This window comes from Coregonus lavaretus (assembly GCF_964263955.1).
Source record: "Coregonus lavaretus genome assembly, chromosome: 36".
Classification (NCBI taxonomy): Eukaryota; Metazoa; Chordata; class Actinopteri; order Salmoniformes; family Salmonidae; genus Coregonus; species Coregonus lavaretus.
Window position 1 is genome coordinate 28099360 of NC_140023.1, and position 27178 is coordinate 28126537.

The window sequence follows — 27178 nt, forward strand, 5'->3', positions numbered from 1 at the left end:
TCTTTCTCTCCTTCTGTGCACCTTCCCATTTACACCAGAGATCTGTATATAATGAAAAGATGCACGTCTCCGCCCTAACGGTGGAGGTCGTTGTCCCAAAGACGGGAAGGCAGGCGACAAGTTTGGGTCCAAAATAAGCCTGTAGAAATGCATTGGGCTTATTTTTGACATATTTTAGCTTCGCCTCTTCCTTTGTTTACACACACCAAGTCTCTCCCGCTACCTCTCACGCCAGCAAAGTTGATCACATCTTCCTCTCTGACAAGTGGTTTCAATTCTCTATTTGAGGTTTGGTCCAACAGAATCGATCATATGGACACAAACACATTGAGACATTATTTTACTGTAATAGAGGAGAAGTTAACTTTTCTGAAGATACCCTTTTTATGACTCACCTACTCAAATTGCGCGCAGAGCAGACACTACTCAAACGAGAGCATCAATGAACATTGATTCTGGAAAATGAATGCTCAGTTTGTGGCACGCGGCATTGGGGTACCATGTACCACTAGCAGCATTTTAGCCAAAGACTGTTATACTAGCTGTCTAGTCTGTGTTTTATAAATGTGCAATAAGTATAAAACACAATTATATGGAATTGGCAACTAGTTCTCATTCTGAGAAATAAAGTAGGGCCACTTGTTTTCAACATCTGAACAAAGTGGACAGGCTAACATGCTTTTCAAATAGTTGGCGACAGACAGAAGGGTGTGTTCATAACAATTCAACTGTTCAACCTTTGTTAGCTAGCAAATAGATCCATGTTGGCTAAACTAGAAATCTAAAGAGTAGCTGGCTAATCACTAGCATGTGGGCTAGAGAGGTTGTCTATGAGACCTGTGTTCATTTTCTATAGCCTAATGCCTTCTACAAGAAGTTAGTCATTATTTGTGAATGTGCATTATGCATGGTTCTAGTTCAATTGGTAACAAAAAAGGGCATTTTATAGACTTGAAAGCCAGATCAATGATTATTGCAAAAAAAAGCAGGTTAAAATATTTTGCAAAAAAAATAAAATTATTAATGGGTTTTATGGTTGTGGAAGGCTTATATTTAGCCTAGATATAACATCACAAACCCTGAATTCATTAGATTATTGCTGACTGTTTGAAATGCAGTGTATTTTACCTTTTTAATTGTACAACAATGCTTATTTAGAGAACATAAATCTTTTTTAGACATATCGTGAATCGCCCATAAATGTGAAAATAATTGAGATAATTTTTAGGCCATATAGCCCAGTCCTAACAACAATATGACAATGCCCACACCCAAAAGGGCATGAGTAGGCACCCAATACTAATCTTCTTGTCCCTCATTTGTTTGCATTTCTGACCACCACTTGTAGGTCCTCAACCCTGATCTGTTCTTCTCTCTCTGCATCAATGACTACATCTCCACTCAAAAACGTCTTGGAGAGAGTACAGAGGTTTCTAGTTGTTTCTAATCTTGGTAAAGGCACCATGGCTAGATGCATAATATGCATAGCTGTAATTTGTTTTAATCAACTTAAATCTGAACAAACATTTATGCTCATGTTCATTGAATATTAGGGATATCAACACTAGCCCCATGTGTTTCCATGCAAACCAGGCTTACTAGGAGCATACCGGGCTTAATTGAAACAACAGTGATTTATGGTGAAAAAGACAGAATAGCAAATCTACTCATTTAAATATTTGCGGTATAAATATACACTATAGACTGCAATATTATGCAAAGTTAGTATTGATCATATTGAACAATATTTATTCCCGTTCTGTATAGAGGGAGTGATTTTTGTGCTGCTGTACCCTTTAAGCCTACCTGAGATAAATGTCCAATTTATAAAAATAGCATTATGTATAACAATAATGTTCATTCAACAGTAAAATAAGACACAATGCATTTAAAAATGTTACACAACTGTCTAACTTAATAATACAACACCTGATTAGCTTAGAGTAAAAACTGTTATGTAGATAATAACCAGATGAATTGGTTGAAACATTAAACAGCAGAAAATGTTTATTTTTTATTTGAATCCAAAGATGGAAGTGGGCTTAATGGGTATGCTTATCCTATCTAATCAAGGTGTGTGTGTGTGTGTGTGTGTGTTAGACATTTTCTTCCACTTTGACATTAGAGTATTTTGTGTAGATCGTTGAGAAGTCCATTTAAATCCCACTTTCTAACACAACAAAATGTGGAAAAAGTCTAGGTATGTTAATGTTTTCTGAAAGCACTGTATATCTAAAAATGCACATGGTTTTTGTAATTGAAATCATAATGAAAGGTGTAGCCTAATGATAACAATGGTGTAGAATTTACATAAACATGCTCTCAGTATTCTTGACTCGAACATAATTTAACAAGAGTACTTGAACAGTGAAATTATTTCAAATGCCCATCCCTATTCTGTATTAGCCTGGCTAAACCAGACTGAACATCACTATTTTTTTCACTTGTTCTGGTTTAACCAGCCTGACCGTTTACAGTCAGTCCTCACTGTAGTACCTACTGATTTATGTATCAGTACTAACTGATTGTGGCTTTGTGCTGTTCAGGGGAGCCCATGGTCTCGCTGTGTGAGGAGGGAGGACTGCACGGCCCTGCTAAAGTCTGTCACTCTGAGGTGGAGAGTCCTGTGGTCACAGCCATTCAGACTGAGGAGGGAGACTCCACACCAGCCGAGTTTGAAACAGCCAGAAAAGACCCAGTGTCTGTCCCAGACGGGAGAGGACCAGAAACAACCCCCAAACCAGGTGAGTCTAAAAGCAGGAAGTTAAGAGAGTTAATTGCGTTAACCTGCAGTGGAGAATGGTCTTCTTTGATTGGTTAAATAAGCTGGACTCTCATGTTGGCTGGGTCATTTGCTTGCTTACAATGTGCAAGAATAGTGTATATTAGGCTACATCGTCACCCCTCAGGATCTAGCTCTCATCTAGGTTGCATAGGTGTAAGGATGCACAACCTCTGCTCCCAGTCCTTTTCATGAAAGATGATTTCTCTAGAAAGAATGAATAAATGAAGTTCACCATATGGACTGCAGGTGGCAGCAGTCACCTATGAATATAGTCTGTTTCTTTATTGCTTCTGAGTCGTATGAATGGAGCCGATGTTTCAGCTGTAATTTTCATGAATGAGGCTTAATGGATCACAAGCTCTCCCTTCAGTTCCCCTCAGTTCAATTGCAGGATATCCTGAGACACACCACAGTGACAAATTGTAATGAATGAACAAAATTCAGAGTAAATTAATACATAATAAACTCTGATCAGGTGAGGGAAGCGCTACATATAACTGCTCGTATTTCAGCTTATGACGGCCCTCTCTCTCTGGGTATGTCCAAAATATCTAACCCCTACGTTTATGTACAGTGCCTTCAGAAAGTATTCATACCCCTTGACTTAATCCACATTTTGCTGTTACAGCCTGAATTCAAAATTGATTAAATAGATTTCTCACCCATCTACACACAATACCCCATAATGACAGTGAAAACATGTTTTTAGAAATGTTTGCAAATTTATTGAAAATGAAATGGTCATCTCATTTACACAAGTATTCACACCCCTGAGTCAGTTTCTTTGAAGCAACTTTGGCAGCGATTACAGCTGTGAGTATTTCTGGGTAAGCCTCTAAGAGCTTTCGACACCTGGATTGTGCAACATTTGCCCAGTTTTATTATTTCCAAATTCTTCAAGCTGTCAAATTGGTGGTTGATCATTGCTAGACTACCATTTTCAGGTCTTGCCATATTTTCAGGTAGATTTAAGTCAAAACAGTAACTCGGCCACTCAGGAACATTCACTGTCTTCTTGGTAAGCAACTCCAGTGTAGATTTGGCCTTGGGTTTTAGGTTATTGTCCTGCTGAAAGGTGAATTTGTCACCCAGTGTCTGTTAGAAAGCAGACTGAATCAGGTTTTCCTCTAGGATTTTGCCTGTGCTTAGCTCTATTGCATTTCTTTTTTGTCCTGAAAAACTCCCCAGTCCTTAACGATTACAAGCATGCATACCCATAACATGATGAAGCCACCACTATGCTTGAAAATATGGAGAGGGGTACTTAGTAATGTTTGGGGCAAATGCAAAACACACAACACTTTCTATTCAGGACAAAAAGTTAATTGCTTTGCCACATTTTTGCAGTATTACTGAAGTGCCTTGTTGCAAACATGATGCATGTTTTGGAATATTTGTATTCTGTACAGGCTTCCTTCTTTTCCCTCTGTCAATTCGGTTACTATTGTGGAGTAACTACAATGTTGTTGATCCATCTTCCGTTTTCTCCTATCACAGCCATCCAAAGTGTAATTCATAACTTCACCATGCTCAAAGGGATATTCGATGTCTGCTATTTATTTTTACCATCTACCAATAGGTGCCCTTTGTAAGGCATTGGAAAACCTCCCTGGTCTTTGTGGTTGAATCTGTTTGAAATTCACTGCTCGACTGAGGGACCTTACAGATAATTAATTGTGTGTGGGCTGCAAAGCTGAGGTAGTCGTTAGAAAATCATGTTAAACAGTATTATTGCACACCAAGTCCATGCAACTTATTATGTGACTTGTTAAGCATTACTCCTGAACTTATTTAGGCTTGCCATAAAAAAGGGGTTGAATTCTTTAATTAATTTGTAACATTTTCTCAAAACATATATGTGACCAAAAATATCAACCTAATCCTTTTTAAATTCAGGCTGTAACACAAAAAGTCAAGGGATGTGAATACTTTCTGAAGGCACTGTACATATCTACCTTAATGGTACCTTGTGTGTATATAGCCAATTTATCGTTACTTATTGTGTATTTATTCCATGTTATTATTTTTCTATTATTTCCTCTCTGCATTGTTGGGAAGGGCCCATAAGTAAGCATGTCACTGTTAGTCTACACCTGTTGTTTACGAAACGTGACAAATAACATTTTATTTGAAATGGCACCCTATTCCCTATGTAGTGCGCTACTTTTGACCAGGGCCCATAGCTCTGGTCAAAATAATTACACTATATATGGAATAGGGTGCCATTTGGAACATACCACAGTCACTCTCACACTCAGTCAAAATAGGCCCACATTCTCGTTCATATAAGCCCTTGCATACACAGTGAACCAGGAAAACCTGGTAGTGTACTGTAAGCCTAGACACGGATATAAGCACAGACAAGGCCAAGGGGGGGCAGGTATGTTCACGACACCTCTGTGTAACGGATACAGTAGAGATGAGGAAGACTTATGCCATGTTCCCCTCCCCCTCTCAGAAAAAGCCCCTACTGGAAGTCCAGCCAGAGCGGAAGCAGGGAGGATTTTGTATGGAGCTCCCCAAAGGAAGAGCCAGGGCTGCTTGTGAAATGGCACCCTATTCCTTTCTTAGTGCACTACTTTTGACCAGGGCCTATAGGGTTCTAGTCAAAAAGTAGTGCACTATATAAGGAATAGGGTGCCATTTGGGATGCACCCCAGGTCTTCTCCTCCTCCACTCCCTCGTCCCACTGGCCCACCTCTCTGAAACATTTTCCAACATTGGAGAAGACTCACTTCCTCCTCTGTATGATAGGTGCAGTTTGAGGTAGTTCAGATGGAGAGAGGTGCAAAAGTATGTGGGAGGGATGGTGAAGCTGTAATTATTTCGTAACATGGCTCCCTAAAGTTAGGGGTTGCCACTGCTCACTGTAACTTTGTGTGTGTTAGAGAGTGAGCCAGTTCATTCCAGTCTTGATGAGATGTGAAATGGTTAAATGCTACAATGTAATGCTACATTTATTTATATATACAGTGGGGAGAACAAGTATTTTCTACTTATACAAGTAGGTTTTCCTACTTACAAAGCATGTAGAGGTCTGTCATTTTTATCATAGGTACACTTCAACTGTGAGAGACGGAATGTAAAACAAAAATCCAGAAAATCACATTGTATGATTTTTAAGTAATTCATTTGCATTTTATTGCATGACATAAGTATTTGATACATCAGAAGAGCAGAACTTAATATTTGGTACAGAAACCTTTGTTTGCAATTACAGAGATCCTACGTTTCCTGTCGGTTTTGACCAGGTTTGCACACACTGCAGCAGGAATTTTGGGACACTCCTCCATACAGACTTTCTCCAGATCATTCAGGTTTCGGGGCTGTCGCTGGGCAATACGGACTTTCAGCTCCCTCCAAAGATGTTCTATTGGGTTCAGGTCTGGAGACTGGCTAGGCCACTCCAGGACCTTGAGATGCTTCTTACGGAGCCACTCCTTAGTTGCCCTGGCTGTGTGTTTTGGGTCATTGTCATGCTGGAAGACCCAGCCACGACCCATCTTCAATACTCTTACTGAAGGAAGGAGGTTGTTGGCCAAGATCTCGCGATACATGGTCCCATCCATCCTCCCCTCAATACGGTGCAGTCGTCCTGTCCCCTTTGCAGAAAAGCATCCCCAAAGAATTATGTTTCCACCTCCATGCATAATGGTTGGGATGGTGTTCTTGGGGTTGTACTCATCCTTCTTCTTCCTCCAAACACGGCGAGTGGAGTTCGGACCAAAAAGCTATATTTTTGTCTCATCAGACCACATGACCTTCTCCCATTCCTCCTCTGGATCATCCAGATGATCATTGGCAAACTTCAGACGGGCCTGGACATGCGCTGGCTTGAGCAGGGGGACCTTGCGTGCGCTGCAGGATTTTAATCCATGACGGCGTAGTGTGTTACTAATGGTTTTCTTTGAGACTGTGGTCCCAGCTCACTTCAGGTCATTGACCAGGTCCTGCCGTGTAGTTCTGGGCTGATCCCTCACCTTCCTCATGATCATTGATGCCCCACGAGGTGAGATCTTGCATGGAGCCCCAGACTGAGGGTGATTGACCGTCATCTTGAACTTCTTCCATTTTCTAATAATTGCGCCAACAGTTGTTGCCTTCTCACCAAGCTGCTTGCCTATTGTCCTGTAGCCCATCCCAGCCTTGTGCAGGTCTACAATTTTATCCCTGATGTCCTTACACAGCTCTCTGGTCTTGGCCATTGTGGAGAGGTTGGAGTCTGTTTGATTGAGTGTGTGGACAGGTGTGTTTTATACAGGTAACGAGTTCAAACAGGTGTAGTTAATACAGGTAATGAGTGGAGAACAGGAGGGCTTCTTAAAGAAAAACTAACAGGTCTGTGAGAGCCAGAATTCTTACTGGTTGGTAGGTGATCAAATACGTATGTCATGTAATAAAATGCAAATGAATTACTTAAAAATCATACAATGTGATTTTCTGGATTTTTGTTTTAGATTCCGTCTCTCACAGTTGAAGTGTACCTATGATAACAATTACAGACATCTACATGCTTTGTACGTAGGAAAACCTGCAAATTCGTCAGTGTATCAAATACTTGTTCTCCCCACTGTATATATACAGTTGAAGTCAGAAGTTTACATACACCTTAGCCAAATACATTTAAACTCAGTTTTTCACAATTCCTGACTTTTAATCCTAGTAAAAATTCCCTGTCTTAGGTAAATTAGGATCACCACTAATTTTAAGAATGTGAAATGTCAGAATAATAGTAGAGAGAATGATTTATTTCAGCTTTAATTTTTTACATCACATTCCCAGTGGATCAGAAGTTTACATGCACTCAATTAGTATTTGGTAGCATTGTCTTTAAACATTTCGGGTAGCGTTCCACAAGATTCCCACAATAAGTTGGGTGACTTTTGGCCCATTCCTCCTGACTGAGCTGGTGTAACTGAGTCAGGTTTGTAGGCCTCCTTGCTCGCACACGCTTTTTCAATTCTGCCCACAAATGTTCTATAGGCTTGAGGTCAGGGCTTTGTGATGGCCACTCCAATACCTTGACTTTGTTGTCCTTAAGCCATTTTGCCACAACTTTGGAAGTATGCTTGGGGTCATTGTCCATTTGGAAGACCCATTTGCGACCAAGCTTTAACTTCCTGACTGATGTCTGGAGATGTTGCTTTAATATATCCACATAATTTTCCTTCCTCATGATGCCATCTATTTTGTGAGGTGCACCAGTCCCTCCTGCAGCAAAGCACCCCACAGAATGATGCTGCCACCCCCCTATGCTTCACGGTTGGGATGGTGTTCTTCGGCTTGCAAGCAACCCCCTTTTTTCTCCAAACATAACGATGGTCATTATGGCCAAACAGCTCTATTTTTGTTTCATCAGACCAGAGGACATTTCTCCAAAAAGTACGAACTTTGTCCCCATGTGCAGTTGCAAACCGTAGTCTGGCTTTTTTATGGCGGTTTTAGAGAAGTGGCTTCTTCCTTGCTGAGCGACCATTCAGGTTATGTCGATTATAGGACTTGTTTTACTGTGGCTATAGATACTTTTGTACCGGTTTCCTCCAGCATCTTAACAAGGTCCTTTGCTGTTGTTCTGGGATTGATTTGCACTTTTCGCACCAAAGTACGTTCATCTCTAGGAGACAGAACGCATCTCGTTCCTGAGCGGTATGACGGCTACGTGGTCCCATGGTGTTTATACTTGCGTACTATTGTTTGTACAGATGAACGTGGTACCTTCAGGCGTTTGGAAATTGCTCCCAATGATGAACCAGACTTGTGGAGGTCTACAATTTTTTTCTGAGGTCTTGGCTGATTTCTTTTGATTTTCCCATGATGTCAAGCAAAGAGGCACTGAGTTTGAAGGTAGGCCTTGAAATACATCCACAGGTACACCTCCAATTGACTCAAATGATGTCATTTAGCCTATCAGAAGCTTCTAAAGCCATGACATCATCTTCTGGAATTTTCCAAGCTGTTTAAAGGCACAGTCAACTTAGTGTATGTAAACTTCTGACCCATTGGAATTGTGTAACAGTGAATTTATAAGTGAAATAATCTGTCTGTAAACAATTGTTGGAAAAATTACTTGTCATGCACAAAGTAGACGTTCTAACCGACTTGCCAAAACTGTAGGTTGTTAACAAGAAATGTGTGGAGTGGTTGAAAAACGAGTTTTAATGACTCCAACCGAAGTGCATTTAAACCTCCGACTTCAACTGTGTGTGTGTGTGTGTATGTATATATATATATATACACACACACACACACACACACACACACACACACACACAGTGGTGAAAAAGTGTTTGCCCCCTTCCTGATTTCTTATTTGTTTGCATGTTTGTCACACTTAAATGTTTCAGATCATCAAACAAATTTAAATATTAGTCAAAGATAACACAAGTAAACACAAAATGCAGTTTTGAAATGAAGGTTGTTATTATTAAGGGAAAACAAAATCCAAATCTACATCGCCCTGTGTGAAAAAGTGTTTGACCCCCCGTTATAACACAACTCAACTGTGGTTTATCACACCTGAGTTCAATTCCTCTAGCCACACCGAGGCCTGATTACTGCCACACCTGTTCTCAATCAAGGAATCACTTAAATAGGACCTGCCTGACAAAGTGAAGTAGACCCAAAAGATCCTCAAAAGCTAGACATCATGCGGAGATCCAAAGAAATTCAGGAACAAATGAGAAAGAAAGTAATTGAGATCCATCAGTCTGGAAATGGTTATAAAGCCATGTCTAAAGCTTTGGGACTCCAGCGAACCACAGGGAGAGCCATTATCCACAAATGGCGAAAACATTGAACAGTTTTTCACACCACAAACACTTTTTCACACCACTGTGATATATATATATATATCACACACACACACACACACAGTGGGGAAAAAAAGTATTTAGTCAGCCACCAATTGTGCAAGTTCTCCCACTTAAAAAGATGAGAGAGGCCTGTAATTTTCATCATAGGTACACGTCAACTATGACAGACAAAATGAGAAAAAAAAATCCAGAAAATCACATTGTAGGATTTTTAATGAATTTATTTGCTAATTTATTTGGCAAGGACACAGGTCAAACGTTTTCTGTAAGTCTTCACAAGGTTTTCACACACTGTTGCTGGTATTTTGGCCCATTCCTCCATGCAGATCTCCTCTAGAGCAGTGATGTTTTGGGGCTGTCGCTGGGAACACAGACTTTCAACTCCCTCCAAAGATTTTTTATGGGGTTGAGATCTGGAAACTGGCTAGGCCACTCCAGGACCTTGAAATGCTTCTTACGAAGCCACTCCTTCGTTGCCCGGGCGGTGTGTTTGGGATCATTGTCATGCTGAAAGACCCAGCCACGTTTCATTTTCAATGCCCTTGCTGATGGAAGGAGGTTTTCACTCAAAATCTCACGATACATGGCCCCATTCATTCTTTCCTTTACACGGATCAGTCGTCCTGGTCCCTTTGCAGAAAAACAGCCCCAAAGCATGATGTTTCCACCCCCATGCTTCACAGTAGGTATGGTGTTCTTTGTATGCAACTCAGCATTCTTTGTCCTCCAAACACGACGAGTTGAGTTTTTACCAAAAAGTTCTATTTTGGTTTCATCTGACCATATGACATTCTCCCAATCCTCTTCTGGATCATCCAAATGCACTCTAGCAAACTTCAGACGGGCCTGGACATGTACTGGCTTAAGCAGGGGGACACGTCTGGCACTGCAGGATTTGAGTCCCTGGCGGCGTGGTGTGTTACTGATGGTAGGCTTTGTTACTTTGGTCCCAGCTCTCTGCAGTTCATTCACTAGGTCCCCCCGTGTGGTTCTGGGATTTTTGCTCACCGTTCTTGTGATCATTTTGACCCCACGGGGTGAGATCTTGCGTGGAGCCCCAGATCGAGGGAGATTATCAGTGGTCTTGTATGTCTTCCATTTCCTAATAATTGCTCCCACAGTTGATTTCTTCAAACCAAGCTGCTTACCTATTGCAGATTCAGTCTTCCCAGCCTGGTGCAGGTCTACAATTTTGTTTCTGGTGTCCTTTGACTGCTCTTTTGTCTTGGCCATAGTGGAGTTTGGAGTGTGACTGTTTGAGGTTGTGGACAGGTGTCTTTTATACTGATAACAAGTTCAAACAGGTGCCATTAATACAGGTAACGAGTGGAGGACAGAGGAGCCTCTTAAAGAAGAAGTTACAGGTCTGTGAGAGTAAGGCTGAACGATTTTGGAAAATAATCTAATTGCGATTTTTTGCCCCCAATATTGCGATTGCGATTTAATATGCGATTTAATTTATTTATCCTTTTTCCCCTACAAAACATAATGAATGATTTAAATATGACCAACACAATAGTATATACATTTAGTGTGAAATGTTCTTTCCCATAGGCTGGGTCTATTTGTTAGAATTAAATTCAAACATGTATGACTTGAAATAAATGACATTTTTATTGAACTGCTCATTACAGAAACATCTGTGGCTTTGCCACTGTGCATTTAAATAATTTAAACAAAGGCATGAACTTTGTAAACACTGTGTGCAAAAGGTACAGTCTTAAGAAAAAAATAATTTTAAATTGTATGTATCTTACTGCTCCCAAGTCAGTAACATTTCACACAACTGAAACAAGGAATTTGCTTTGAAAATATTTTGTAAAATCAAAGTAAATAAAGTTATAAATAAAAAATGAGAAATGCACTTTTAATTTAGACAAACTATTTTTTATAAACGATTTGAATATTATAATATAAAATAGATGAGCCTCACTTATCTCAAGTACACAACAATAACACACCACACAGACTAAAGTTCACTACGAGTATGGCACTGCCAGCCATACTTATCCAACAGTTCTGTTCTCAGTGGCTCACAGGTTTTTTGCTAAGAAAACCAGAATATTGACTTTTTCTGGCTTCAAGGCTGAGCGAGTGCAAGTCACAATATTCCCTCCTGTGCTAAAAAGACGCTCTGAGGGAGCGCTTGTAGCAGGTACACAAAGATACTTGCGTGCCATGGTGCACAACTGTGGGTAGCTGATCTTGTGCACCCTCCACCAAGCCAATGGATCATCTTCTCCATCAATGGTAGGAGTCATCAGGTAATTGTTTATCTCTGCCTCTGCGACATCTTCAAGATTTACAGGCAAAGAAGGAGAGGCTGAACTGGTCTTGAAAAAACTGCCAAGAGACCTCTTCGTCTTTTCCCCCAAGGACTGTGCACTTTGAGGCATCTGAACAGTTTCAGTACGAGACCTCTTCTCCTATTAGATGAAAACAACAGCCATTAGTTTTCCAGTTAGATTTTACAGAAAATTTTTGTTTTTGTGAAATACATAATTATTTACCCAATGATATGTACGTTGTGCCAAGTCTACTATCTCTGTCTTCAGACGAGTCTTGATAGCAGGGATGTTGTCTGTACTGATGTACTGTATTTTGAACCTAGGGTCCAGGAAACAGGCAACATCCAAAAGCTCCTGGATGTTTGGGTCTCCATATTTGTTATTGAGGTATGCTAGGACTTTGGTTTTTATTGATTTAGTCAGGTCAGTGTCCTCAGCATCTTCAGCCAGGACTGATGTGGCAAAAAGGTGGAGAACTGGCTTGAGGTAGGAGATGCTTACATACTCCTCTCCAGAAAGAGCATCAGTAAACTCCAGTAGAGGATGCAGTGCCTTGTGAATCGACTCCAACACGTCAATATCCTGCCAGGTTGGGATAAGGGAGCGTGCATATCGATCTCCAGACAATACCTGAGAAATGGCTTTGGCCTGTTCAAGCACTCTGGCAATCATCATTTCTTTAGAACCCCATCTTGTTGGGCACTCCGTTATGAGGTTGTGCTCAGGGAGTTTGAGCTCTCTCTGTGCCTCCGTCAGGGCTGCTTTCTTCTTCCAACTGTGGGAAAAGTGCCCCACCAGCTTCCTGCACAGTGCTGTTGCCCTTGACACTCTGTCATCTTTGAGTGCATTTTCTAAAAGAAATAAAAAGTAGTGTATTACACACAATTTGAGTTTTGATACAAGGCTCTCACTATTACACACTCAAATTAGCTGTAATTCTGAAATACACACATCCACAACACATCCTCTCTCTCTCTCTCAATTCAAAGGGTCTTTATTTGCATGTCAATTCTCTCTCTCTTTCTCTCTCTCTCTCTCTCATAAACACTAAAAAAACATGTAAAAAACAAAAACAAGAAAAGAAAAAAAATGCAGGTGGGCATTCCACCACAGACAGACATATGATATAAGCAAGTAAAATGAATTTACATATTAGAAAAGGAGTGGAAGTATCAATTTATTTAATCCCATCCGATTTATATAATATCATTTATATATATTTGTATATTCAGCTTTACTAATCGACGCATCTCTCTCTCTCGCACTCGCGCACACACACAAACACACACACACACACACACACACACACACACACACACACACACACACACACACACACGATAACTTACCAATGGCAAGATGTAATCTGTGGCCAAAACATTGGAGCCTCGTCCATTCATTAAGCCGCGCAGCAAGCACCATATTCGACGCGTTGTCCGTCGTGATGCAGACGTGATTCTCCTCGTGGAGATCCCAGCTGACAAGCCCTTCTCTCAGGCCGGCTGCAATATTTTCCCCTGTGTGATCGTCTGGGAAGTAGGTAGTTTGTAGGCAGCGAGCTCTGAGGTTGAAATCTTCATCAATAAAATGGACTGTAAGACTCTGGTACGGCTCAGCTGTGCGGCTTGACCACATATCAGTAGTGCTAGCAAAAAACTCCACCGTTTTAAGTTCCGCGGCGACTTTCTCTTTGCACTTTTTGTACAGCTCCGGTATGGCAGTCTGACTGAAGTATGTGCGGGAGGGTATACTGTAACGTTTATCAAGCGTATGTATTAATGCCATGAACCCAGGCTTGGTCACCGTGCTGAGAGGCATCATATCTTTGGCTATGAACTCGGTTATTGTCCGAGTGATTTCTCCGTGCCGTTTTGAATTACGTTCATACGGAGTGACACTTTCGAACATTTATGTCAGTGATCCCTGTCTTGAGGTATTTGGCTTGTCTCGCGCACTGATGCTCGGCATTTTGGTCATACAACTGTCATGCATTGATTTGTGGTATTTTTTTAAGTGCTGAAACAGGTTTGTAGTGTTACCCCGTGAAGTAGCAATCGGAGCACGGCATGCTCTGCACAACACCTGACGCTGCTCAGCATCTTCTTTTTTAAAACCAAAATAGTTCCACACCACCGACGTGCTGTTCCTCTTCGATATTAAAGTATCAGCTGTGTCAGTTTCTGACTGTTCCGTCGAGCAAGAGGCCATTGCGCTGGACAGCATGAAAAGTCGCGTCACGTGACCACCTCAAATCGCGCACGTTGCGATTAGAAAATCGCGTTCAGTCAAATCGCGATATTATCGCGAATGCAATTAATCGTTCAGCCCTATGTGAGAGCCAGAAATCTTGCTTGTTTGTAGGTGACAAAATACTTATTTTCCACCATAATTTGCAAATAAATTCATTAAAAATCCTACAATGTGATTTTCTGGATTTGTTTTTCTCAATTTGTCGGTCATAGTTGACGTGTACCTATGATGAAAATTACAGGCCTCTCATCTTTTTAAGTGGGAGAACTTGCACAATTGGTGGCTGACTAAATACTTTTTTTCCCCACTGTATATACAGTGAGGGAAAAAAGTATTTGATCCTCTGCTGATTTTGTACGTTTGCCCACTGACAAAGACATGATCAGTCTATAATTTTAATGGTATGTTTATTTGAACAGTGAGAGACAGAATAACAACAAAAAAATCCAGAAAAATGCATGTAAAAAATGTTATAAATTGATTTGCATTTTAATGAGGGAAATAAGTATTTGACCCCTCTGCAAAACATGACTTAGTACTTGGTGGCAAAACCCTTGTTGCCAATCACAGAGGTCAGACGTTTCTTGTAGTTGGCCACCAGGTTTGCACACATCTCAGGAGGGATTTTGTTCCACTCCTCTTTGCAGATCTTCTCCAAGTCATTAAGGTTTCGAGGCTGACGTTTGGCAACTCAAACCTTCAGCTCCCTCCACAGATTTTCTATGGGATTAAGGTCTGGAGACTGGCTAGGCCACTCCAGGACCTTAATGTGCTTCGTCTTGAGCCACTCCTTTGTTGCCTTGGCCGTGTGTTTTGGGTCATTGTCATGCTGGAATACCCATCCACGACCTGTTTTCAATGCCCTGGCTGAGGGAAGGAGGTTCTCACCCAAGATTTGACGGTACATGGCCCCGTCCATCGTCCCTTTGATGGGGTTAAGTTGTCCTGTCCCCTTAGCAGAAAAACACCCCCAAAGCATAATGTTTCCACCTCCATGTTTGACGGTGGGGATGGTGTTCTTGGGGTCATAGGCAGCATTCCTCCTCCTCCAAAACACGGCGAGTTGAGTTGATGGCAAAGAGCTCGATTTTGGTCTCATCTGACCACAACACTTTCACCCAGTTCTCCTCTGAATCATTCAGATGTTCATTGGCAAACTTCAGACGGGCCTGTATATGTGCTTTTTTGAGCAGGGGGACCTTGCGGGCGCTGCAGGATTTCAGTCCTTCACGGCGTAGTGTGTTACCAATTGTTTTCTTGGTGACTATGGTCCCAACTGCCTTGAGATCATTGACAAGATCCACCCGTGTAGTTCTGGGCTGATTCCTCAACGTTCTCATGATCATTGCAACTCCACGAGGTGAGATCTTGCAAGGAGCCCCAGGCCCGAGGGAGATTGACAGGTCTTTTGAGTTTCTTCCATTTGCGAATAATCGCACCAACTGTTGTCACCTTCTCATCAAGCTGCTTGGCGATTGTCTTGTAGCCCATTCCAGCCTTGTGTAGGTCTACAATCTTGTCCCTGACATCCTTGGAGAGCTCTTTGGTCTTGGCCATGGTGGAGAGTTTGGAATCTGATTGATTGATTGCTTCTGTGGACAGGTGTCTTTTATACAGGTAACAAGCTGAGATTAGGAGCACTCCCTTTAAGAGTGTGCTCCTAATCTCAGCTCGTTACCTGTATAAAAGACACCTGGGAGCCAGAAATCTTTCTGATTGAGAGAAAAGTTCAAATACTTATTTCCCTCATTAAAATGCAAATCAAGTCATAACATTTGACATGCGTTTTTCTGGATTTTTGTTGTTGTTATTCTGTCACTCACTGTTCAAATAAACCTACCACTAAAATTATAGACTGATCATGTCTTTGTCAGTGGGCAAACGTACAAAATCAGCAGGGGATCAAATACTTTTTTCCCTCACTGTATGTGTATATATATATATATATATATATATAGTAAAGTGGTTGTCCCACTGTCTATAAGGTGAATGCACCAATTTGTAAGTCGCTCTGGATAAGAGCGTCTGCTAAATGACGAAAATGTAAATGTACTCAACTTTGTTGAAGCACCTTTGGCATCGATTACAGCCTCCAGTCTTCTTGGGTATGACGCTACAAGCTTGGCACACCTGTATCTGGGGAGTTTCTTCCATTCTTCTATGTAGATCCTCTCAAGCTCTGTCAGGTTGGATGGGGAGCGTCGCTGAACAGCTATTTTCAGGTCTCTCCAGAGATGTTAGATCGGTTTCAAGTCCGGGCTCTGGCTGGGCCACTCAAGGACATTCAGAGACTTGTCCCGAAGTCACTGCTGCATTGTCTTGGCTGTGTGCTTAGGGTCATCTTCCTGTTGGAAGGTGAACCTTCTCCCCAGTATGAGGTCCTGAGCGCACTGGAGCAGGTTTTCATCAAGGATCTCTCTGTACTTTGCTCCGTTCATTTTTCCTTCGATCCTGACTAGTCTCCCAGTCCCTGCCGCTGAAAAACATCAGCGTGATGCTTCCACCACCATGCTTCACCATAGGAATGGTGCCAGGTTTCCTCCAGACGTGATGATTGGTATTCAGTCCAAAGAGTTCAATCTTGGTTTCCTCAGACAAGAGAATCTTGTTTCTCATGGTCTGAGAGTCCTTTAGGTGCCTTTTGGCAAACTCCAAGCGGGCTGTCATGTGCCTTTTACTGAGGAGTGGCTTCCGTCTGGCCACTCTACCATAAAGGCCCGATTGGTGGAGTGCTGCAGAGATGGTTGTCCTTCCAGAAGGTTATTCCATCTCCACAGAGGAACTCTGGAGCTCTGTCAGAGTGACCATCGGGTTCCCTGATTAAGGCCCTTCTCCCCCGATTGCTCAGTTTGGCTGGGCAGCCAGCTCTAGGAAGAGTTTTGGTGGTTCCAAATTCAATTTAAGTAAGGTGCATAATTATCGCCCAATCATCCATTTGTCATTCATTCAGTGAGGAGAGAGTGATGCATTAGCGCCTGGCTGGGTACCAACGTCCTACAGCACATTGTCTTGGTGGGTTAAGTTAAGAATAGGTGTGAAAAGACAGGTAAAAATGCTCTAAATACTTTTCTGTTTGTGATTTCAAAATTCTGACAAATGAGCAGTGTAAAATACAAACATTTAAGAAAAGTCAGGGAAATTTACAAAATCAAAAAACAGTGGCCATTGGCCTATGACGGTTCTAGTATTAAGACATAAAACGAGAACCAGTAAAGCTGTCCTTGACTTTTCCTAAATACAGTTGAAGTCGGAAGTTTACATACACTTAGGTTGGAGTCATTAAAACTCGTCTTTCAACCACTTCACAAATGTATTGTTAACAAACTACAGCTTTGGCAAGTCGGTTAGGACATCTACTTTGTGCATGACAAGTAATATTTCCAACAATTGTTTACAGACAGATTATTTCACTTATAATTCACAGTATCACTATTCCAGTGGGTAAGAAGTTTACATACACTAAGTTGACTGTGCCTTTAAACAGCTTGGAAAATTCCAGAAAATGATGTCATGGCTTTAGAAGCTTCTGATAGGCTAATTGACATCATTTGAGTCAATTGGAGGTGTACCTGTGGATGTTTTTCAAGGCCTACCTTCAAACTCAGTGCCTCTTTGCTTGACATCATGGGAAAATCAAAAGAAATCAGCCAAGACCTCAGAAAAAAGATAGTAGACATCCACATCCTTGGGAGCAATTTCAAAACGCCTGAAGGTACCACGTTCATCTGTACAAATAATAGTCCACAAGTATAAACACCATGGAACCACGCAGCCGTCGTACCGCTCAGGAAGGAGACGCGTTCTGTCTCCTAGAGTTGAACGTACTTTGGTGCGAAAAGTGCAAATCAATCCCAGAACAACAGCAAAGGACCTTGTGAAGATGCTGGAGGAAACAGGTAGAAAAGTATCTATATCCACAGTAAAACGAGTCCTATATCGACATAACCTGAAAGGCTGCTCAGCAAGGAAGAAGCCACTGCTCCAAAACCACCATAAAAGCCAGACTACGGTTTGCAACTGCACATGGGGACAAAGATCGTACTTTTTGGAGAAATGTCCTCTGGTCTGATGAAACAAAAATAATGACCATCGTTATGTTTGGAGGAAAAAAGGGGGATGCTTGCAAGCCGAAGAACACCATCCCAACCGTGAAGCACGGGGGTGGCAGCATCATGCTGTGGGGGTGCTTTGCTGCAGGAGGGAATGGTGCTCTTCACAAAATAGATGGCATCATGAGGAAGAAAAACTATGTGGATATATTGAAACAACATCTCAATACATCAGTCAGGAAGTTCAAGCTTGGTCGCAAATGGGTCTTCCAAATGGACAATGACCCCAAGCATACTTCCAAAGTTGTGGCAAAATGGCTTAAGGACAACAAAGTCAAGGTATTGGAGTGGCCATCACAAAGCCCTGACCTCAATTCTATAGAAAATTTGTGGGCAGAACATTTGATAGAAAACTTTGACCACGCAAACACTGCGCGTGCACAAGCATATGCGTGCGCACACGTCTCTAGACCATTTACCCCCTCTTTAGCAGACAAAAAACACACACAGATAGGCATTCTCTCCCACAGTCACACAAAATAGGTACTCGAGGACAGAGCGTGCAGCCTTGGTAAAGAAACTGACAGATCTGTTCCTGTGGAGGACATATTCTCCCACTCCAGCAGTTAACACTTCATCAAATCTATAGCACTCTCCCTGCCCTGCCTCATCATCCAAACACACTTTTCATTAAGTAGCATACAAGCACTAGAAAACTGATATACAGACTGATTTTCTCTCTCGCACCATCCACACACAGTTTGATGTTTCCCAGGAGAAGAAGTTGTTTTGTTGCTGCGTCATCCCTCTGTGCTAGCCTCTAGCCTAGCAGCGGTGTTGGCATGTATATTTATGGCAGGGGCGTAGGCGGCAGAGAGCACTGGGGTTTAACAACCTGTCCTTAACATCACAACCTGATCATAAATTGCTATTGAAAAAAATAACTTGCTATGGCTTTACATCACCTGCCATCCCATGGTTGGAGAGTTATTTATCTAATAGAACCCAGAGTGTTCTTCAATGGAAGCTTCTCTAACATCAGATATGTACAGTGCGGTGTCCCTCAGGGCATGTTCTACACTCTACATGTCAGCACCCAAAGCCAATGAGCTCACTGAATAAGGCGTTGCAGTCAGTATCAAAATGGGTGATTAATAACAAACTGGTCTTAAATACCTGTGCATCTAAAACTAAAAGCATTGTATTTGGTTCAAAACACTCTAAGGCCTCAACTTCAACTGGAGTTGTACATAAAGGGTGTGACCATTGAGCAAGTTGAGGAAGCTAAACTCTTAGGTATAACATTGGATGGTCAATTATTATGGTCAAGTCATATTGACAAAGTTGTTGTGAAGATGGGGAGGGGAATGTCTGTCATAAAAAGATGTTCCGCCTTTGACAAAAATAAATACAATAATTAACTGTACTTTAATAGGCTCTGGTCTTGTCCCATCTTGATTACTGCCCAGTAATATGGTCAAGTGCAGCAAAACAGAGCAGCACGCCTTGCCCTTATCTGCACATACAGAACTAACAACATGTATGCCAGTCTTTCCTGGTTAGGGTTGATGAGAGATTAACTACTTCTCTTCTAGTTTTTGAAAAATATTAACTGTGACATTCCAGATTGTCTGTATAATCAAATAACATTAATCTCAGGACAGCCATACATACCCTACTACAAGACATGCAACCAGGGGTCTCTTCATAGTACAAGTCCAAAACATGGCAACGCACAGTTTTATAAAGAGCCATGATCGCATGGAACTCCCATCTACAATTACTCACGCAATCAGCAAAATGACCTTTACAAAACAGATTCAACAACTTGTGGAACGACTGTGAGAGGACACAAACACACTAAGAAAAAATATTTTTTTATTATTGTTTGTATACTGTTGTATTTTACATTTCGGTGACTGTACTTGTACACCAGTGTTGTGACTTGTCATATTAGTTTTTTTTGTGGACCCCAGGAAGAGTAGCTGCAACTTCTGCAAAGGCTAATGGGAATCCGAATAAACATCGGTCACCTCCACCCCCTTGTACACACACACACACACTGCATTCGGAAAGTATTCAGACCCCCTGACTTTTTCCACTTACCCCTTATTCTAAAATGATTATTTTTTTATTTTTTTATCTCAAATCTACACACAATACCCCATAACGACAAAGCAAAAACTTTACAAATGTATAAAAATAAATCAACTGAAATATCACATTTACGTAAGTATTCAGACACTTTGCTATGAGACTCGAAATTGAGCTCAGGTGCATCCTGTTTCCATTGATCATCCTTGAGATGTTTCTACAACTTGGAGTCCACTTGTGGTAAATTCAATTGATTGGACATGATTTGGAAAGGCACACACCTGTCTATATAAGGTCGCACAGTTGACAGTGCATGTCAGAGCAAAAACAAAGCGATGAGGTCAAAGGAATTGAGCTCCGAGACAGGATTGTGTCGAGGCACAGATGTGGGGAAGGGTACCAAAACATTTCTGCAGCATTGAAGGTCCCCAAGAACACAGTGGCCTCCATCATTCTTAAATGGAAGAAGTTTGGAACCACCAAGACTCTTCCTAGAGCTGGCCGCCTGGCCAAAATGAGCAATCGGGGGAGAAGGGCCTTGGTCAGGGAGGTGACCAAGAACCCGATGGTCACTCTGACAGAGCTCCAGAGTTCCTCTGTGGAGAAGGGAGAATTTTCCAGAAGGACAACCATCTCTGCAGCACTCCACCAATCAGGCCTTTAAGGTAGAGTGGCCAGACGAATGCCAATCCTCAGTAAAAGGCACGGCAGCCCGCTTGGGTTATGCCAAAAGGCACCTAAAGGACTCTCAGACCATGTGAAACAAGATTCTCTGGTCTGATGAAACCAAGATTGAACTTTTTGGCCTGAGTGCCAAGAGTCACGTCTGGAGGAAACCTGGCACCATCCCTATGGTGAAGGCAGCATCATGCTGTGGGGATGTTTTTCAGTGGCAGGGACTGGAAAACTAGTCAGGATTGAGGGAAAGATGAACGGAGCAAAGTACAAAGATATCCTTGATGAAAACCTGCTCCGGAGCGCTCAGGACCTCAGACTGGGGCGTAAATTAACCTTCCAACAGGACAACGACCCTAAGCACACAACCAAGACAACGCTTCGTGGACAATTCTCTGAATGTCCTTGAGTGGCCCAGCCAGAGCCTGGACTTCAAGCCAATCGAACATCTGTGGAGAGACCTGAAAATAGCTGTGCAGTGACGCTCCCCATCCAACCTGACAGAACTTGAGAGGATCTGGAGAGAAGAATGGGGGAAACTCCCCAAATACAGGTGTACCAAGCTTGTAGCATCATACCCAAGCCTCAAGGCTGTAATCTCTGCCAAAGGTGCTTCAACAAAGTACTCAGTAAAGGGTCTGAATACTTATGTAAATGTGATATCAGTTTATTTTTTTATACATTTAAAAACCTGTTTTTGCTTTGTCATTTTGGGGTATTGTGCGTAGATTGATGAGGATAAAAAAAACAGCCTTATTCCAAAATGATTTGTATTTAACAATGTGAAAAAAGACAAGGGGTCTGAATACTTTCCAAATGCACTGTGTATATATATATATATATATATATATATACAGTGGGGGGGGGGAAGTATTTAGTCAGCCACCAATTGTGCATGTTCTCCCACTTAAAAAGATGAGAGGCCTGTAATTTTCATCATAGGTACACGTCAACTATGACAGACAAATTGAGAATTTTTTTTCCAGAAAATCACATTGTAGGATTTTTAATGAATTTATTTGCAAATTATGGTGGAAAATAAGTATTTGGTCACCTACAAACAAGCAAGATTTCTGGCTCTCACAGACCTCTAACTTCTTCTTTAAGAGGCTCCTCTGTCCTCCACTCGTTACCTGTATTAATGGCACCTGTTTGAACTTGTTATCAGTATAAAAGACACCTGTCCACAACCTCAAACAGTCACACTCCAAACTCCACTATGGCCAAGACCAAAGAGCTGTCAAAGGACACCAGAAACAAAATTGTAGACCTGCACCAGGCTGGGAAGACTGAATCTGCAATAGGTAAGCAGCTTGGTTTGAAGAAATCAACTGTGGGAGCAATTATTAGGAAATGGAAGACATACAAGACCACTGATAATCTCCCTCGATCTGGGGCTCCACGCAAGATCTCACCTCGTGGGGTCAAAATGACCACAAGAACGGTGAGCAAAAATCCCAGAACCACACGGGGGGACCTAGTGAATGAACTGCAGAGAGCTGGGACCAAAGTAACAAAGCCTACCATCAGTAACACACCACGCCGCCAGGGACTCAAATCCTGCAGTGCCAGACGTGTCCCCCTGCTTAAGCCAGTACATGTCCAGGCCCGTCTGAAGTTTGCTAGAGTGCATTTGGATGATCCAGAAGAGGATTGGGAGAATATGTCATATGGTCAGATGAAACCAAAATAGAACTTTTTGGTAAAAACTCAACTCGTCGTGTTTGGAGGACAAAGAATGCTGAGTTGCATCCAAAGAACACCATACCTACTGTGAAGCATGGGGGTGGAAACATCATGCTTTGGGGCTGTTTTTCTGCAAAGGGACCAGGACGACTGATTCGTGTAAAGGAAAGAATGAATGGGGCCATGTATCGTGAGATTTTGTGTGAAAACCTCCTTCCATCAGCAAGGGCATTGAAGATGAAACGTGGCTGGGTCTTTCAGCATGACAATGATCCCAAACACACCGCCCGGGCAACGAAGGAGTGGCTTCGTAAGAAGCATTTCAAGGTCCTGGAGTGGCCTAGCCAGTTTCCAGATCTCAACCCCATAAAAAATCTTTGGAGGGAGTTGAAAGTCTGTGTTCCCAGCGACAGCCCCAAAACATCACTGCTCTAGAGGAGATCTGCATGGAGGAATGGGCCAAAATACCAGCAAGTGTGTGAAAACCTTGTGAAGACTTAAAGAAAACGTTTGACCTGTGTCATTGCCAACAAAGGGTATATAACAAATTATTGAGAAACTTTTGTTATTGACCAAATACTTATTTTCCACCATAATTTGCAAATACATTCATTAAAAATCCTACAATGTGATTTTCTGGATTTTTTTCCTGTCATAGTTGACGTGTACCTATGATGAAAATTACAGGCCTCATCTTTTTAAGTGGGAGAACTTGCACAATTGGTGGCTGACTAAATACTTTTTCTCCCCCACTGTGTATGTGTGTGTGTGTGTGTGTATATATATATATATATATATATATATATATACATACATACATACATACAGTGGGGAAAAAAAGTATTTAGTCAGCCACCAATTGTGCAAGTTCTCCCACTTAAAAAGATGAGAGAGGCCTGTAATTTTCATCATAGGTACACGTCAACTATGACAGACAAAATGAGAAAAAATAATCCAGAAAATCAAATTGTAGGATTTTTAATGAATTTATTTGCAAATTATGGTGGAAAATAAGTATTTGGTCAATAACAAAAGTTTCTCAATACTTTGTTATATACCATTTGTTGGCAATGACACAGGTCAAACTTTTTCTGTAAGTCTTCACAAGGTTTTCACACACTGTTGCTGGTATTTTGGCCCATTCCTCCATGCAGATCTCCTCTAGAGCAGTGATATTTTGGGGCTGTCGCTGGGCAACACGGACTTTCAACTCCCTCCAAAGATTTTCTATGGGGTTGAGATCTGGAGACTGGCTAGGCCACTCCAGGACCTTGAAATGCTTCTTACGAAGCCACTCCTTCGTTGCCCGGGAGGTGTGTTTGGGATCATTGTCATGCTGAAAGACCCAGCCACGTTTCATCTTCAATGCCTTTGCTGATGGAAGGAGGTTTTCACTCAAAATCTCACGATACATGGCCCCATTCATTCTTTCCTTTACACGGATCAGTCGTCCTGGTCCCTTTGCAGAAAAACAGCCCCAAAGCATGATGTTTCCACCCCCATGCTTCACAGTAGGTATGGTGTTCTTTGGATGCAACTCAGCATTCTTTGTCCTCCAAACACGACGAGTTGAGTTTTTACCAAAAAGTTCTATTTTGGTTTCATCTGACCATATGACATTCTCCCAATCCTCTTCTGGATCATCCAAATGCACTCTAGCAAACTTCAGACGTGCCTGGACATGTACTGGCTTAAGCAGGGGGACTGCAGGATTTGAGTCTCTGGCGGCGTAGTGTGTTACTGATGGTAGGCTTTGTTACTTTGGTCCCAGCTCTCTGCAGGTCATTCCCCAGGTCCCCCCGTGTGGTTCTGGGATTTTTGCTCACCGTTCTTGGGATCATTTTGACCCCACGGGGTGAGATCTTGTGTGGAGCCCCAGATCGAGGGAGATTATCAGTGGTCTTGTATGTCTTCCATTTCCTAATAATTGCTCCCACAGTTGATTTCTTCAAACCAAGCTGCTTACCTATTGCAGATTCAGTCTTCCCAGCCTGGTGCAGGTCTACAATTTTATTTCTGGTGGCCTTTGATAGCTCTTTGGTCTTGGCCATAGTGGAGTTTGGAGTGTGACTGTTTGAGGTTGTGGACAGGTGTCTTTTATACTGATAACAAGTTCAAACAGGTGCCATTAATACAGGTAACGAGTGGAGGACAGAGGAGCCTCTTAAAGAAGAAGTTACAGGTCTGTGAGAGCCAGAAATCTTGCTTGTTTGTAGGTGACCAAATACTTATTTTCCACCATAATTTGCAAATAAATTCATTACAAATCCTACAATGTGATCTTCTGGAAAAAAAATTCTCAATTTGTCTGTCATAGTTGACGTGTACCTATGATGAAATTTACAGGCCTCTCTCATCTTTTTAAGTGGGAGAACTTGCACAATTGGTGGCTGACTAAATACTTTTTTTCCCCACTGTATATAAATTTTTATTTTTATTTTTTTTGCGGGAGGGGAGGGTAGAAGGATTACTTTTATCCTATCCTAGGTATTTCTTAAAGAGGTGGGGTTTCAAATGTCACCGGAAGGTGGTGAGTTACTCCGCTGTCCTGGCGTCGTGAGGGAGCTTGTTCCACCATTGGGGTGCCAGAGCAGTGAACAGTTTTGACTGGGCTGAGCGGGAACTGTGCTTCCGCGGAGGTAGGGGGGCCAGCAGGCCAAAGGTGGATGAACGCAATGCCCTCGTTTGGGTGTAGGGACTGATCAGAGCCTGAAGGTACGGAGGTGCCGTTCCCCGCACAGCTCTCTAGGCAAGCACCATAGTCTTGTAGCAGATGCGGGTTTCAACTGGAAGCCAGTGGAGTGTGCGGAGGAGCGGGGTGACGTGAGAGAACTTGGGAAGGTTGAACACCAGACGGGCTGCAGCGTTCTGGATGAGTTGTAGGGGTTTAATGGCACAGGCAGGGAGCCCAGCCAACAGCGAGTTGCAGTAATCCAGACGGGAGATGACAAGTGCCTGGATAAGGACCTGTGCCGCTTCCTGTGTAAGGTAGGGTCGTACTCTGCGAATGTTGTAGAGCATGAACCTACAGGATCGTGTCACCGCTTTGATGTTAGCGACAGGGTGTTGTCCAGGGTCACGCCAAGGTTCTTTGCACTCTGGGAGGAGGACACAATGGAGTTGTCAACTGTAATCTGTGCAGGGTCTGAATACTTACGTAAATAAGGTATTTTTTATGAGGGGTTGATATGCATCTGATGCATATGCTAATTGTGACGCCCGGCAACGTTCTCTAGTGGGTACTTATAGGCTAAAAGGCCAGGCGGTTCTAGTGCTAAGTGCCATTTTTCCCTTAACTTTATACTTAAGAAACGTACAAAAAGTTGCTATTCCTCAATAAAGTTCTTGAAAATCTTCTGAAGTTTCTTCCTAAGAAAATAGGTAAGAAGAAATTAGATTCTTCAAAAATTAAGTTCCTCGGAAATGTTCTAAATTCCAAGATGGCTAAATCCTTGTCTTAAACTGACAGAAGTGAGACAATAAGCTAATGAAAGCAATTTAACATGTTTAGTTGACTCACAAACTTCATCTAAAAGTTTCAGTATTGAATGTTTTAAATCCAAGTATATTTGTTAGATCAGTGATCTCAGTAAGAAATATGCTAACGTCATTGCCCTTGCTAGCTAGATGGCTAGCTAGTTCATAGCTTAGCAGCAATCATTATCTTAAAATGATAGTTAAGTTCATAAGAAAATCTTAAATTCTTAAATGTTTGAGGAATTGCACTTACAAATGATCTTTTAATTTAATTTTTTAAATATTTTATTCTAAGCGTAAGTTTTTGCATGAAGTGTTTTGTGAATCTGGGCCCATGTCGTGATCAATTATATATTCTTTTTATTAAAACTTTGGTGCGACAAAATCATGTGATGGTGCCACCAACTGAAAAAAATTGGTAGCTGTGAAAAGTGAAAAGCTGTGAAAAGTGTCGAACTCTGCTGTGTGTTTGGATCAGTCAAACAGTGTTCAGTCTGAACAGAGGCCAGAACTGACATGTGACCGCTCCATCTTGCCCTGACTGTGTTTTAGTTTATACTTATTTGGAGGGAAACCATTTGACCGCGCTGTCACTCCTGCTCTCTGTTTGTCTCCTGCTCGGAAACGTTCTCTCTTTAGTCACCTTTTAAAGACTAACAGGAAATGGAGAGAGTGTGAGGATATACAAGGGAAGGAGGTAATACTCTCTCCTCAGTCCTCTGACTGAGATGCATCATATCCTCTTCTGTCTCTGTGGGAGAATCTCAATTGCATACTCCTCGCGTCAGTGGCAGTCGGTGCCGTTTAAGATGAGGGAGGATGATTTTTTAAAAATGAGCATGGCCTTAATTCTATTATAGCATATTGGATGACTGTCATTCATATTCCATTCACCCAGTTCAATGTAACATCGATAGGTTTAGGCTACTACATGATACACTATTTTTCCCTATACCCATCATAAGGTTGCTACAACCTTGCCTATGGATGAAAGTTTTCAACATAGGTGCACACAGGTCGAGAGAAATTTGAGGTGACAGTGACGTATAGACACAGTGACAC

At 41.9% G+C, this 27178-nt stretch overlaps 1 protein-coding gene across 2 annotated transcripts in view; it reads left to right on the forward strand.

Annotated features, from left to right (window-relative positions):
- Positions 1-27178, forward strand: part of LOC311110979 (arginyl-tRNA--protein transferase 1-like) — a 183068-nt gene that overhangs the window by 26615 nt on the left and 129275 nt on the right. For both annotated transcript variants that reach the window (XM_084153638.1, XM_084153637.1), the window contains exon 5: positions 2547-2744. In XM_084153638.1, the coding sequence (XP_084009764.1) occupies positions 2547-2744 (198 nt within the window). The remainder of the gene's footprint in view (positions 1-2546; positions 2745-27178) is intronic.